This window comes from Eptatretus burgeri, chromosome 16, assembly GCF_056783735.1.
Source record: "Eptatretus burgeri isolate ZD-2024b chromosome 16, Ebu_testis_v1, whole genome shotgun sequence".
In the NCBI taxonomy this organism is placed as follows: domain Eukaryota; kingdom Metazoa; phylum Chordata; class Myxini; order Myxiniformes; family Myxinidae; genus Eptatretus; species Eptatretus burgeri.
The window spans coordinates 66,367,214-66,383,259 of NC_140976.1; the positions used below are offsets into that span (position 1 = coordinate 66,367,214).

The 16,046-nt window shown below is 45.3% G+C and overlaps 2 protein-coding genes across 5 annotated transcripts in view; both read right to left on the reverse strand.

Moving 5' to 3' along the window:
• LOC147011247 (dynein axonemal heavy chain 10-like) overlaps positions 1-11,421 on the reverse strand; it is a 147,580-nt gene extending 136,159 nt beyond the window's left edge. The window contains exons 1-6 of the mRNA XM_085859696.1: positions 11,226-11,421; positions 3,037-3,193; positions 2,387-2,611; positions 1,971-2,225; positions 1,126-1,284; positions 862-978 (exon numbers count right to left, since the gene is read on the reverse strand). Coding sequence (XP_085715822.1) covers positions 862-978; positions 1,126-1,284; positions 1,971-2,225; positions 2,387-2,611; positions 3,037-3,193; positions 11,226-11,413 — 1,101 coding nt within the window. The 5' untranslated portion in view covers positions 11,414-11,421. The remainder of the gene's footprint in view (positions 1-861; positions 979-1,125; positions 1,285-1,970; positions 2,226-2,386; positions 2,612-3,036; positions 3,194-11,225) is intronic.
• Positions 11,422-11,586: 165 nt separating this feature from the next.
• Positions 11,587-16,046, reverse strand: part of LOC147011249 (dynein axonemal heavy chain 10-like) — a 71,321-nt gene continuing 66,861 nt past the window's right edge. For all 4 annotated transcript variants that reach the window (XM_085859692.1, XM_085859693.1, XM_085859694.1 and 1 more), the window contains 4 exons: positions 13,275-13,454; positions 12,883-13,052; positions 12,649-12,800; positions 11,587-11,781 (listed from right to left, as the gene is read on the reverse strand). In XM_085859692.1, the coding sequence (XP_085715818.1) occupies positions 11,603-11,781; positions 12,649-12,800; positions 12,883-13,052; positions 13,275-13,454 (681 nt within the window). In that variant the 3' untranslated portion in view covers positions 11,587-11,602. The remainder of the gene's footprint in view (positions 11,782-12,648; positions 12,801-12,882; positions 13,053-13,274; positions 13,455-16,046) is intronic.

Here is a 16,046-nt window from a genome sequence, read left to right on the forward strand (position 1 = left end):
ATGTCGGTGTGTGTGTGTGTGTGTGCGTGTGTGTGTGTGTGTGTGTGTGTGTGTGTGTGTGTGTGTGTGTGTGTGTGTGTGTGCGTGTGTGTGTGCGCGCGCGCGCGCGCTCCATTCCCAGCCTGAGACGTTTAAAAAAATGCCGAAAATTATGTTAAAAAGATGATTTGAATCATACATTTCATCTTGGAAAAGACACCTGAAAAGTATGAGTCTTGCGGAAGTGAGTCAGTGTAAACACAAACACACAGCAGATGCACAAAAGACCTCGTTAGCACCGATACGATACGTCATTTCAAAAGTCCCATGTTATTTAACTACTTTTTTGCCTATCCTAAGATTCCTGACTATCCACATATTTTTAGTTATGACACGAGGGTCACCTTAAAATGAATCTCCCATTTTAATTTTATCTTTATTCTGTTTGTTTTTACAATCATTTTTATGGAGGCCTCCAGATTATTTAAGGAACATACTCAAGGTTTTGCATTTCATATGTGCACCTGCACTTGTGTGAAAAAAATGGATGAATACACAAAACATCACAAGACTGTTAGACGAGACAAACACAGCCACTGAGCTTGGGGGGGGGGAGTGTCGTCACTTCCTGGGGTACTATGGGTACCAGTGACGTCACGACAAAGGTGCCACTTTTCTAACCGCACACAGCATCGCTCTTCACCTATTAAATGCTCAACGTTAAGCAAGGAAGCAGTACACATACCATCTTTAAAGTCTTTGGTATTATGCAAAGGAAAAAAATGAAAGGAAACAATGAATTTTCTTGCACAATCCACAATCAAAATGAACATTTTGATACTCAAGGTATCACTCAACAAGACTGAACCGCGGAGTCATTACCTGCTTGAACTGTTTCTTTGCCGAGTGAAGGTTTAAATCCACATCCCTCGCCTCTTGCACTACTTCCTTCCATGATGTCATGAGGGTTTCCACACAGTTTGTGTCTTCCAAAGTGGCCTGTATGAAATGAAAATGAATTACAACTGTGATAATTTCTCGATGGAACCTGGGCCACTCACTGGTTGGGTCTTGTCGGATAGTTATTAGACTGTTATATTCATTCTGTAAGTCTCTATCACCAGTAACCGGAACAAACCCAGTCACCTGCAGGCCGTGCATGGCGAGGATACGGTATCGTTCCTGTATGTCCAAAATGCGAGATTCCACACATATCGACAGGCTCCTAATCTCTGCTATGGTCACCAGCAAAAAGCGCAACCTTTCCAAGCTGTCTGGACTCTGCTTGATGTTTTCCGAAAGAGTCTGCAACAGAAAAACGTGTTCTTTGGGATATAAAGAGCATCAAGTATAAAACTAACTGACAGTTTTGAGGAATCATCAGATACAGTACTCGTGATGTTGAATAAGTGACAGAGTTGTAATATTTGAAGTACTTTAGTCAAAATGTCAAGCAAAATCATTTAACGTTATTCATTTATCGAGGTTTTGGGTGGCACCTTTTCACGCCATCCAAAGATTACCTGAGGGTATAATAATCGACCAGAAAGTATGGATTAGGATCATATGTAGACCAGGCCATGAAGAGAAGGTAGATTACTCCAACCCTTACAGTCATTCATAAGCTCATTAGGTCTTTGCTTACAGTAAAACAGTGACATGGTCATTCTCCTGAGGCTAACTTGCCTCTCAGAAGATTAGAATCCAAATGCTTAATAAAAGTGCCTTCAGGTGGATTTGAACAATCAATCTCTGGAATACCAGTCCAGGGCCCTTATCACTAGTCACTCGGCCCCCAAACTCTCAATAAAATACTGTGACGATACATTTCGATCAACTCAATGTGCATACAAATCTGTCTTTATCTGACAATGATTTACAAACATCACCAAACAAAATGAAGATTTTCTTTTTCATCCCTTGAAGATACTCAATACTTGGATTGCTATGCAAGCACAGAGTTTCAATGATGACATCAGCTTTGATTATACCTGGATCTGTGTGACAATGCTGGACAGCTGTTGTTTTGCTGACGTCTCCAGGAGCTGGCTAAGGGAGCTGATCCAGGCTCGAGCATGTCGAGAGACAGATGCAATCAATGGAGACAGTCGGAGCCTCAGACCATGCTCATCGATCTGCACAGGTTGTGCGGATATCTCTTTTAGCATGCGGCCGTAGACCTGAAGCTTCTCATCGTAGGCCCCACAGGATGGCTGACGTGTCGCAAATTTATTTGTCACTATGTCCTGAGAAGAAACGAGGAACATGGGTATAATAAAGTAATTCTCGGATTATTGCCTGGGAATTTCTGCCAATATCAATGTTCCTCTTTAACCCAAAGTGTATTAAGTACATTTACTCTCTAATTTCAGTTTGAGCCTATCTACTGTTTGTTCATTTAGTACACCTTGTTCATTCTCCAGAGCAGTCGATAGCGCTTCCATTGTGCCAAGTTCTGGCAGGCACTGGAGGTGATTCGCTGCATTTCCGGTAACACAGCCTGCAGCAGGCCCAGAACTGTAGAATCACGTGACACATCAGAAAAAAAACTGAAGACGGTGGGTTCTTCCTCCATGGTCACTGGTTGAGCTGGGGTCTCCAAGCAAGTCTCATGCATCCAGCGCACAAAGCGCTGCATGTACAGGTAAAAAACACAGTCTGGTATCAATGGATTGAGGAAGAGAATTTAAAGATGGAGATAAGGGATTAAAAATGAAAAGCATCACAAAGATGGAAAGCAAGAAAAAGGAAGTCATTATTAAAACATGAGAAACGATGCAGGAAACCCAAATTATTTTACAGGAAACCCAAAGGAGTAGATCCAAAAATAGAAGCATGACACAGTCGGTATTGTGGAGGGGGAGATGTGGATCACCTCAACACCTGAACCCCCCCCCCCCCATTTGAGGAGATTTGGATCACCCCAACACCTTCACCCCCACCCTAGGAGATGTGGATCACCCCAACACCTCCTCACCACCCCTCCCCCTCACACAACCCACACACATGAGATTTGATGGAACAAATGAAAATGACCCAGGAATGGAGGGTGCTCACCTTAGTGGTTGCGATACAATCTCGGGCAGAGGCAAAGGCAAGACGACAGATCTTGTCTCTCTTGGGAAAAATAGTGATGTCCGGTTCAGAGAGCACCACGTCAGCCTGGAAAATCGGTCGATTTCCAGTAATGGCTGCAATAAATTCCTTGAGATTTCTGTCAGATCATTGTAACAGGGAAAAGGGGGGAAAGGCTGGAACATTCTGATTTCAGAGAAGATCTAATTCATTGTGAGTGTCATAACATGCATCTAGAAAATCACAAAAAGCACCAAACAGGTAGTCCTACTGGTTGTTGAGCCAAAGATAATATTGTCCATTATCCCTGTTGTTGTTAAAAATAAACAAACACTAGAAGATTGTCCTCAACGTGAAGACATTAACTTACAAACCTCGATAGTTAGTTATATGCAAGATGACAACATACCGATCAAGCATTATAATTACAGTACATATACATACATATATATATATATATTGTTGCGGTTTTCGCGCCCGCCGGCGTGCGACGGCCACGTAACTCGAATCGCGGCACGTCGCCCACCGGACGGACAATCCAGTCGTGACCCTCTCGGACTAACGCCGGGAACCAGTCACGGGTGGACCTTTCGGTCTCACCGCGATCGAGCCAATCAGCCCCCGCGTGGGATAGGGTTGCTCGCCAAATTCGACCTACCTAAGTACCCACGCGGAGGGTAGACCGGGCGATCGCACCTCGCCGCAGGTCGACTTCGGACACGGGCCACTTAAGCGACCCGTTCCGTACTATCAGAATAACCGAGCGGTGTTATCGTCGACCTCGACGGTTCGATTAATTATCGGGCGTATTCAGCCCACTACCAACCCTTTACGTGAAGCAAGATGAGGGTTCAATGGGGGAAAAGACGAAGCGAAGCGGGAGAACAGTTCAACAATAAAGCACATTTATTCGCGGCACACGGGAAGCACACAAATACAATTCCACCAAATGCACACAAAAAAAGAAAACACACTTCCATTTACACAAAAAGCAAATATAAAAGTGAAAACACAGTGCAGAGCTAATACCGACTACCGAGCACACGGCAACACTTATACAATTCTACTTCACAGACGGCGCCGACAACACATACCCAAAACCAAGGAAAAGAAATACCCTCAAGAATGAGGCAGGCCTGAGGCCGAGACCGGGTCGGGCCTACCCGTCTGGTGATGAGACGCGGAGCGGCGATGGCGCCTCTCTCCGCGGGCCTCGTGGACAGTGCCTGGCAGGGGGTGGGAACGGGGCCCCCTTGGTCGCACTATCTCAGCGCGGGGGGAAACAGGAGGGGGTTGCTGATGCTCGGGGTATAGAGGATCTTTATTATCCCTGGTGTGCGTCTCCACCTCGGCCAGGTCGCGCTGCCGGCCTCCCTCGGGCGTGCAGCTCCTGGCACCGACGCGAGCACCCCCTCGTCCGACTCTCTTCAGCTTCTCCAGCCACTGCAGGCTTCGGGCTCCAGACTTCCACACTCGTCCCCTCCGTTCCGACTCCTTCTCGTTCTCGTTCTCTTTTCGTTCCCGTTCTCCTTCGTTCCGACTCCTTCTCGTTCTCGTTTGCGACTCTTTTCCCTTCTCGTTCTCGTTCTCGTTTGCGACTCTCCTTCTCACTGACGAACACCGTCCTTTTATCCCCCCGTAACTTCGCCTTTGACCCCCTCCCTTTGACCTTTCACCTCGCTCCCCATTGGCCCGAGAAAAAGTGGGCGTGAAGGCTTTTTGATCCACAAATTTGCATATATCGATCGTTCTGGAGGCGGGGCCAAATCGCCCCTCGCTCACCGATTGGACGGCAAAAAGTGGGCGTGTGTCGTTTTTGATCCGTTTTTGAAGCACAAAATCCGTGATTTTGTACACGCTGTTCGACGCGCGTTCTGCATGAGTCCAACACCGGTACCCATGAGTGGCGCGAGATGAGGGTGATGCGATGGTGGCGAGTTGTGACGGTAAAGGTCGTGGCGGTTGTGGTGAAGCGGCGTTGTGGTTGGTGGTTGTTGTTGTGGTTGTGATGGTAGCGGTTGGTCCAAAATAAAGATAGTAAAAGAAAAACGGCTATCCTGAAGAGTCGCAGCACGTATAAATGACATGTATTCCCACGAGACAACGGGTTTGGGCCTAACTACACATGCACTTACCGAGATACCTCACCTAAGGGACCTGAATGGTGGTTTGCGAATTTGGTAACCACAACAATATATATATATATATATATATATATATATATATATATATATATATATATATATATATATATATATATATATATATATATATATATATATATATGTGTGTGTGTGTGTGTGTGTGTGTGTGTGTTACAGGAGCCTGGTGTTGGCGCAGTGGTTAGGTCAGCGGCTTGGGATCCAAAAGGTCCTGAGTTCAAGCCCCGTTGGGCCACTGAATTAATACACCATGGGGTTGACTCAGCCTGTCATCCTTCCGAGGTCGGCGAAATGAGTACCAGTGTACTGGGCCGGTGTATACCCCGGTTAAAATAGGTGTACCAGATCCCTGTGTCGTAAGAGGCGACCAGGGTTGCGTCAGGAAGGTTATCCGGCGTAAAACATGTGCCAAATCACTATGCAGATCATACGGATGATCCGCTGTGGCGACCCCGAAAGGGAGCAGCCGAAAGAAGAAGAAGAAGATATATGTGTTACAGGTTGGAATCGTATAATAATACTACAAAAGCATTTTTTTCACCATTTAGTGGAGAAGCCTCAGGAAAAAAACCCCCCAAAAAAGCGAATAAACCCTCACATATGTCAGTGGCATCGAAAAATGACTGAATTGCCCTTACAAAATATATATTCCTCATGAAATCTGAAGCCCGCCGCACACTAGCTGACGCAGCACAACAAGGCCACCGGCGCCAGCTTAGTCTGTGAAAGCCTGATAATCGTGTAATGTGCGGCAGTTGACGACAGTAGTCAACAAGATTTTCAGGCACATCAGTGATCATTGTAAAAGTTGAACATGTTCAATTTTAACAATGCGTTATGGGCAACAGTCGTGCATCAATGTCTAGCGCGCGGCGGTCGAAGTTGATCGCAGTGCGATGTATTGACCTACAAAACTTCAGCTTTCAATAGTTTCTGGCTGTAGTGTCATATCAATTGCAGCATTTTTACAATAGTTGCAGCTTACGTGAACTTTGAAGTCAATAATAGTCGCTTCAACCATTTCGTTGGAGTTCTTCCTTGAGTGCTAAAACCACTTGGTGAGCACTATACAAGTTGCTTGGTTGTTCGTTTCCAAGCCATGGCTATACACGGCAAACGTATTTGCACCGTCACTGAATATATCGATCGACTTGAACAAAGTTCTTGCCCTACTCACCTGTGTTTGGCCCCGCATTGTCATGCAATCCCTTTGGGATGGATCGCTCGCTGAAAATGTGCAATTTTATTTTGACCTTTCCCCTTTTTGTCCAATCTTCTTTCATTATACGACCCATGACTTCGACATAGATATATGCAGTGCCTTCAGAAAGTATTCACACCCCTTGACGTTTGTCACATCTTGTTGTGCTACAGCCTGAATTTAAAATGGATTAAATTTTAATTTTTTCTTCACTGCTCTACACAAAATACCCCATAATGACAAAGTGAAAACATGTTTTTAGAATTTTTTACAAATTAATTTCAAATTAAAAACTGAAATGTCTTGCGTCAGTAAGAATTAAACCTCTTTGCTACCACACTCCATATTGAGCTCAGGTTCATTTGATTTCCTTTGATCATCCTTGAGATGCCTCCACAACTTGATTGGAGTCCACCTGTGGCCAATTCAAATGATTGGACATGATTTAGAAAGAAACACAACTTTCTATATGAGGTTCCACAGTTGAGAGTGCATGTCAGAGCAGAAACTTTAACATGGAGTCCAAGAAAATGTCCGTATAACTCCGAGAGAATTGTGAGGCGGCATAGACTTGGGGAAGGGTATAAAGCAATTTCTAAAGTGTTGAGAGTTCTTAAGAGCACAGTGAGCTCCATCATTAGGAAATGGAAAGAATATAGAACTACCCAGACTCTTCCTTGAGCTGTTCGTTTGACCAAACTGAGCACCCAGGCAAGAAGGACCTTGGTCAGGGAGGTGTCTAAGAACCCAATGACCCCTATGGTGGAACTACAGAGTTCCTTGCCTGAGATGGGAGAATTCACCAGAAAGACAACAATCTCTGCAGCACTTCACAAGTCTCGGCTTTATGTTAGAGTGGCCAGACGGAATCCACTCCTGAGAAAAAGGCACAAGACAGCATGCCTGGAGTTTGCAAAAGGGCACGTAAAAGACCTTTGAGAGCATGAGGCAAAAGATTCTGTGGTCTGATGAGATAAAAAGTGAACTCTTTGACCTGAATGCAAAGCACACCATCTGGTGGAAACTGAACACAGCTCATCACCCATCTGACACTATCCCTACTGTGAAGCATGGTGGTGGCAGCATCATGCAATGTGGATGCTTTTCAGAGGCAAGGACTGTGAGACTTGTCAGGACTGAAGGAACAATGAATGGAGCCAAATACAGGCAAATCCTTGAGAAGAACCTGCAACAGAGTGCAAAAGACTTAAGACTGCGGCATACATTTACATTCCAACAGGACAATGACCCCAAGCATACAGCCAAAGCAACACTGGAATAGCTTCAGAACAAGAAAGTGAAAGTACTTGAGTGGCCCAACCAAAGCCCGCATTTGAATCTCACTGAGAATCTGTGGAAAGACTTGAAGATTGTTGTTCACAGACGCTACCTATCCAACTTGACAGAGCTAGAGCGAATCTGCAAGGAAGAATGGGAGAAAATCTCCAAATCCAGATGTGCAAAGCTGATACAGACATACCCAAGAAGCTTTAATTGCTGTCAAAGGCGCTTCTACAAAGTATTGACTCAGAGGGCTGAATACTGACACAAGACACAAGACATTTCAGCATTTCGTTTTTATTTAATTTGTTAAAATTTCGAAAAACATGTTTTCACTTTGTTGTTATGGGATATTTTGTGTTGATCAGTGATGATTTTTAAAAAAAGTTTAATCAATTTTAAATTCAGGCTGTAACACAACAAAATGTGACAAGTCAAAGGGTGTGAATACTTTCCACTGTATGTATATAAAATAAATTAAACATTTAATTTTTAAAAGTTTCTTCAAGAGAGAATTGTTTAAAAGTTGTTGTTGGTCAAGAGAGAGTTTACAGGTTATTGGAGTGCTTGCTTGGAGCGCGTTTCAAGCTTTGATCTCTACAAGCTTTGATGGCGATACTGCTGCACGGTTCTCCATGGACACCTCTCTTGAGTTAGAAAGGCGAAATAAATTAGATTACAGTGAGTAAAAAAATGTTTCATGTGGTTACAAAGGAATTAATCGCTATATCACAGCAGGAGAGCCGAGGGGTACACATGCTCACTTGAAGCTGGCTAGCCTGGGTTTGAATCCTGACCCAGCTCTAAACTGTCATCCCGGTGTTTCACAGGCAGGGTGATTTATCAATATGTGTGCCATCTCTCAGATGGACATTAAACTGGATGCCTTATCTGCCGGAATCTCCCTCTCTCTCACCCCTTCCTCTCTCAACCCTCTTCCTCTCCTACCCCTCTTCACTTACCACCTCTCTCTCGCTCTCTAGTACCCCTGTCCCGCTCTCTCTATCTCTATCTCTATCTCTATCTCTATCTCTATCTCTATCTCTATCTCTATCTCTCTCTCTCTCTCTCTCTCTCTCTCTCTCTCTCTCTCTCTCTCTCTCTCTCTCTCTCTCTCTCTCTCTCTCTCTCTCTCTCTCTCTCTCTCTCTCTCTCTCTCTCTCTCTCTCTCTCTCTCTCTCTCTCTCTCTCTCTCTCTCTCTCTCTCTCTCTCTCTCTCTCTCTCTCTCTCTCTCTCTCTCTCTCTCTCTCTCTCTCTCTCTCTCTCTCTCTCTCTCTCTCTCTCTCTCTCTCTCTCTCTCTCTCTCTCTCTCTCTCTCTCTCTCTCTCTCTCTCTCTCTCCAACCTCTCTCCCTCTCTCTCGCATCCTTCTTCCTCTCTCTCACACCTCTCTCCCTTTCTCTCCAACCCCATCTCCCTATCTCCAACCCCTCTCCCACTCTCCAACCCCTCTCCCACTCTCCAACCCCTCTTCCACTCTCCAACCGCTCTCCTACTGTCTCTTTCTCCCACCAATCCACCACCACTCTCCCTCTCTCCCACCCCTTTCCTCTCTCACCCACTCCACCCATTCTCTCCCACTCCTCATCACCATACCCCATCCCTTCCTCTCTGTTAAGGGGACTGTTAAGTTTTGAATTTAAAATGGCTTCCCCAGAGTGTAGCATGCAGGAATCAGATTCAGAGTAAGCCGATTGGAGGGGTGCAAATGTTGCTGCATGTGCAAGCATGTATGCAGGCAGATCTTTGACAGGTAGTTAGCGTGGGTTTTCAATGTTTCCATCCAGTTTTATATAGAACTCAGCAGTTAAAAATGTAATGTTGCTGTTTGGGCACGTTTTATCACCCTTCCCTTTCCCTCCTCTTACACTGCTTTCCTTTCCCCTCATGCCACCTTCCCTTCCCCTCACACTGCCTTCCCTTCCCCTCATGCTGCCTTTCCCTCACACTGCATTCCCTTTCCCTCATACTTACATCCTCCCAAACCCCCGCCCCTCTCCACCCCTATGGACATCTCTGAGCAGTCTGCACATGCTGTATTAATGTGCTCTTTTAATGTACCTCATTTTATTCAATCCTGTACGACCCTCCCTCCTTCTGCATAAGTCCCACAACCAAATGCAAGTTGAGAACAATTGCCCCCATTTCTCCCTCATGTCCCCCTACCAGACACAATCCCAGAACCCCCTCTCCTGATGCTTGCCTCCTCCAAAACCCTTTCCCCCTCCCCACTTCCCAACTCCTCTCTCCCCCACCTTCTTCGCTCCCACCCCTCTATCGGAGTGTAGAGTGACACTTGGTGAGGCATCGCTCTCCCCCACTCCTTGCTCCCCACCTGATCGTAGCTCTTCCACTGCTCCTCACCCCTCTTCTCCCTCCTCTCTCTCCCTCTGCTCCATCCTCTCTCTCCCTCTGCTCCCTCCTCTCTCTCCCTCTGCTCCATTCTCTCTCTCCCTCTGCTCCATTCTCTCTCTCCCTCTGCTCCATTCTCTCTCTCCCTCTCTCTCCCTCTGCTCCATTCTCTCTCTCCCTCTGCTCCATTCTCTCTCTCCCTCTGCTCCCTCCTCTCTCTCCCTCTGCTCCCTCCCTCTGCTCCATTCTCTCTCCCTCTGCTCCCTCCTCTCTCCCTCTGCTCCCTCCTCTCTCCCTCTGCTCCCTCCTCTCTCCCTCTGCTCCCTCCTCTCTCCCTCTGCTCCATTCTCTCTCCCTCTGCTCCATTCTCTCTCTCTCCCTCTGCTCCATTCTCTCTCTCTCTCTGCTCTCTCTTCTCTCTCCCTTCCTCTCCCCAACCCCCTTTAATTACCCCATCAGCAAAGCGACAAGTTGCATTTTCTGGCAGAGTAATAAAAATGGTCTCGTTGGAAAGCTGATAACCGATTTACTTGATTGGAAAGCTGTGAATATATTTACTTGGAATAAAAATTTGTGTCCGATTAATCGTAAAAATGCCTCTTATAAAAACCTTTATTTACAGGATTGAAGAAGCATAAGTGGGAACGTGAGCTTAATGCATCAGCACATTCCTTCGAGGGAATGAGTATTCACTCGTAAATAAAAACATCGGTTCCCTGATCTTATACAGCAAGTTCCATGATGAAGTTATTGAACGCTACCTAAACCGGCCGTCTCCCTATCCAAGGCTTCACCCATAACCACTCCTTTCTTTTGGCAGGTATCGGCGACATACCAGCGCTAGTGCCAAAGCAGTAGTGCTCAGAGCTTTCACCTTTCCCTTCCTCTCCCTGCAATTCTTCTTCATTGCCATAGTGTCGACAGTCGTGTAGTTTGCAATGGTCGAGGACAAAATTAAATTTTACTTTAAAAGACTCGTCACCGACGGTCTTGTCGCGTCACGTCAGCGAACATCGGCTAGTGTGCGCCGGGCCTAACAGTAATCTGATGATACTTTTTCATCATATATCATGAGAACGTTTCAGTGTAAAACAATTGAAATTCTCCATGAAAGTTATGGCTTGTATCTTATTTCCAAATCTGTTTTGAACATTGCGTAACAATTCCAAATTCACCTGAACACCATGGTGACAAGACTTTTGTAAGCCTGCTTCTCCCAATGGCTGTAGTAGTCAGCCAGTGCCGGTGAACAACCAGTACTACTGCCAACCACTAAACTTTCAATCTTCATGAGAAGGGGACTCACTTCCCACCAAGCACACACAAGCTGCTCCACATCAGCCTCTCGTTGCTGCGCCGTCATCTTGAAGAACTCATTCACGTCTGCACAGAAAAGTTAGCAAGACATCCTCCACCCTTATTGTGCTTGTCCATCCAACTGTAACGGTGTCATTTTGACGGAATACGTTGGTAAAAGAGGATAACATTCTTCAGCAAGACATGCAAATAAATGTGACTTCCATGAGAAAACAACAATTCTAACAGCGAGTCATTAAAAATACTTCCCTGGAAGGTCATTTTTCCCAGAAGATGTTTGAAATTTAAACAAGTTTGCAGACTCGATGAGATGCAGATTCGACAGAATGTTTTCAGCATTCCGCTGGACCTGGTTCAACAACAGCTCGAAGTTGCTTAAGGCATTGTGGCAGCAGGTGAGGTAGTCTGGAATGGCTGTGAATAAGGATAAGACAAAGCAAAAAGTTCCTTTAAAGTTTTGTCTTTTTAGCATTCAACATATTAGACTTGCTTTTTGATAAACTTTATCGTACTTTGCAAACTTTGAAGGGAATTTGATGCACATATCATGGCATAAGCCAGGATGGGAAGATAAAGCAGAATTATAATGTAGAATAAGGTACATTGTAAAAAAAGACTGAAAGTTTATATTCGAATTACAAAATCAACGAGAACAACACTCATTAGAGTGCAAACCTCCGCCAGGCTGAACACTTTACATTTCCTATCCCACTGATAGGCCGGATCTGGAGTCGGACCTGAACCAAAATCTAATCGGGTTGTTCTTGTGCCCTAACTAACCCATCCACCAAGTTTTGTCCAAACTCATCCACAATTTTTTGAAATATCATGCTTTTTATCATTTTTGGTCGGATCTCGCAATGGTTAAACAATTTAAAAATTTCTTTAATTCTTCTATCCGGATCCAGATCTTCACCAAAACCGAATCAATTCTTCCGTGCCACAAACCCAAACTGTCCACCAGGTTTCGTCCGAATCCGTCCACAACTTTTTGAGATATGCTATATCTTATTGTTGGCCCGATCTCTCAATGGTGAAGAATCGCCCCAAAATTTCTAACATCCAGATCTGGGTCTGGATGTTCACCAAGATGTAATAATTTCGGCCTTGTCACACATGCAGCCTCTCCACCAAATTTCGTCCGAATCCATCCACAACTTTATGAGGTAACCTGCTCACAGACAGATCAGCAAACAGACAGAAAAGGGTGAAAACGTAACCTCTGTCCACCATCGGTGGCGGAGGTAATAATCAAATTAAATAATAACATGACATCCGCACCAAGTGAACTCCAGTTAAGGCGGAAGAGTCCAGGTCGCAGTTTGCGACGAAGTTCGGAAACATGATGATGCAGCAACTTGTTCTCAGGGTCAGACAACCGGTTGAACACCTGATTGTACCGTTTCACAATTTGCTGAAGTTCCTGGATGGTCCTAAAAGAATGAGAATGCGAAATGAAAGTGAAGAGCAGTTGCTTTTTGTGTTAAAAGGTCATTTTGATCACTGTTAAGGTACCTGTGGTATTCGTCCTCCTGCAATGCCACGTTACGTGCCAGCTCAGGGAAGTCGAAACCCAATTGCTCCAACTGTTTGACTTCTGTTATGACTTCTTGGAGTTGTGCAGCAAAGTTCAGAGCTAACCCTTCGGGCCAGCCATTCTCTTCCCACTGTAATAACCACTGGATCTGCAGAGAGGTCTCATTTTTAAATGTTGCAACCGACATTTTATGGAAGTTTTTGGATGAAAGTATTCCATAATAAATCGAGTGTCATTGCAAAAGGCCATTAATCACAATTATCATCAATTACCCTTTCCATGAGATCTTTTTTAAAATTAGGACACATGGCCTGAAATTACCCGATACTTTCCACAAACATGGCAGGAAATAGGGACAGATATGGCATACCTTTTCTGAGCCTTCTGTGATGACATAACCGTGGTTCATTATGACAGCATTTGCAGGGCACAACAGAGGTCTGTGAATATAGGTCGGCAGTAGATGTTCGGTCTCCTTCAACCAGCGCTCGAACAATGACACCTCAAAGGCTCTGAGACGCCTTGCCAGCTCCACATAGCGACAAACGGCCTAAGAGATTCAATTAACAAGGTTTTCATCCACAAATTCCCACAACGTGAACATATTCAAACTGGCTTTGAACTTGCAGAACCCATAACCAATCATGACATATTATTGTCATAATCTTACATTATATACACTCAGTGAACAAAAACATTGGGGACACCTGCTCTTTCCATGAAATAGACTGATCAGGTGAATCCAGGTGAATGCTACGATCCCTTATTGATTGAACCTGTTAAATCCACTTCAATCGGTGTCGATGAAGGGGAAGAGACAGGTTAAAGAAGAATTTTAAAGCCTTGAGACGATTGAGACACGGATTGTGTATATGTGCCATTTTGAGGGTGAATGGGGAAGACAAAAGATTTAAGTGTCTTTGAACAGGGTATGGTAGTAGGTGCCAGGCACAGGTTTGAGTTTGTCAAGATCTGCAATGCTGCTGGGTTTTTCATGCTCAACAGTTTCCCATGTGTATCAAGAATGGTCCACCAACCAAATGGACATCCAGCCAACGGCAGGCCAGTGGGCGAAAATGGCTCATTAACGAAAGAGGCCAAAGGAGGCTGACACGAATTGTGCAGAGTAACAGACGGGCTACAGTTAGTCAATTGACAGTCCAGTCCAACATTGGTGCCGAAAGACCCATAAAAGAAAGCACAACTCGTCATACCTTGACGCAAATGGGGTATGGCAGCCGATGACTAGACAGAGTTCCACTTCTTTCAGCAAAATACAAGAACCTGTGGTTGCAGTGGACAAAGGAACAAAACACTGGACATTGGGGGATTGAAAAAAACATTGCCTGGTCTGATGAATCCAGGTTCCTGCTGTTTCACGCTGATGGAAGGATGAGGGTGTGGAGAAAACCACATGAGTACTTGTATCCATCATGCCATGTGTCAACAATGCAGGCTGGTGGTGGTGGTGTGATGGTGTGGGGTGGGTTTTCATAGCACACACTGGGCCCCTTGATAAAAGGTGGAGCAACATTTCATTGCCACAGGATATGTGAACATCATTGCCAATCAGGTGCATCCCTTCATGGCAGCAGTGTATCCATCTGTGAATGGATTTCTTCAGCAGGATAACGCCCCATACCAGAAGGATAGGGTTGTCCAGGAATGGTTCCACGAACATGATGGTGAATTCAGCTTCCTGCAGTGACCTGCCCAGTCACCAGATCTCAATCCAATCGAGCATTTGTGGGATGAGATGGAACGAGCTATTCGGAGTAGAGATCCACTTCTAGCCAACTTGACAACCGTGGGAAGCATTGGAGTCAACATGGGACAGCATACCTGTGGAATGCTTTCGACAACTTGTAGAGTCCATGCCCCGCGGCTGCTTCTACATTCTACAAAACTCGTGCCTGACCTTGATTTCTTATCTCGTCAGTGATTGGTTATTGCTTCCAAACTAAGCATGACCAATGGGATGACAGGAAACAGTGGGCATTCATTTCCAGACAACGCGCCATTTTCCATTCATGATCAAAGACTGCAGTTAACAGAGAGGACTCATCGCTTCAGTGCACGACAACAATGCAAACACCAGAAAATAAAAAACCACCCCCACGCTGGGTCAACAAGTTTAAGCCCAGTTGGACAACAGAGTTCAAGTGTATCAAGGCTTCGCGTGAGGGAGACGGCGTGCCTTCTGCGATATGTGTCGATCAGACTTCTCCATCAGTCATGGGGGAAACAACGACTTGAGTCACCACATCAGCACGGGGAAACACATGAGCAACTCCTGCGCGGTGGCAACCACATCAAAAATAACCTTCCAGCCGGTGCGAGAGATGCCGACGTTAATCAACGCCGAGGTTTTATTTCAAGGACTGTTGATGGAGTACAATTTGCCTCTGGCCCTAAATGACCATTTCTCCAAGCTGGTCCCGCGGATGGTCCCCGACAGCGAGATCGCGCGTCAGTACGCATGTGGTCGTACCAAGGCGACTCGTATTACGTGCACCATCGCGGGTCAGTCGCACGCCAGCCTACCGCTTTTCCTTCAAAAAGGGTTGGCAGGTATGCAGGTGTGCTTATAACTTCTTTATTTATTAGACATCACACGTATGTAAATGAAAACTCGTTTTTACCCTGCGTGCGTGACACATCACGTGCAACGAATTTCACCTCCTGCGCCCTGTATTTATTGTTATTTTTTAAACGCTTCTGTACACCGCCATTAAGGCCTGGTTGTAAGTCACCAGCTACATCTCCAAAATAAGAGACGTAATTAGTATTACTCTTGAATGGAAAACGTTTTTCGAGTCTTTTTTATCCTGAAAAATAAACCGTAGCGAACACACGTTCGAGTTAAAAGATTGGCCTTTAAAACCCTTTTTAAATCGACCTTTTGAAGGGGGACAGACATCACACAAGCAAATACACAAACACTCGTGTTTCATGTGGTTTCAACTTTGTGCAGGAATATATATGTGTGTGTGTGTGTGTGTGTGTGTGTGTGTGTGTGTGTGTGTGTGTGTGTGTGTGTGTGTGTGTGTGTGTGTGTGTGTGTGTGTGTGTGTGTGTGTGTGTGTGTGTGTGTGTATCTCTCTCCTCTCTCTCTCTCTCTCTCTTCCTCTCCCTCTCCCTC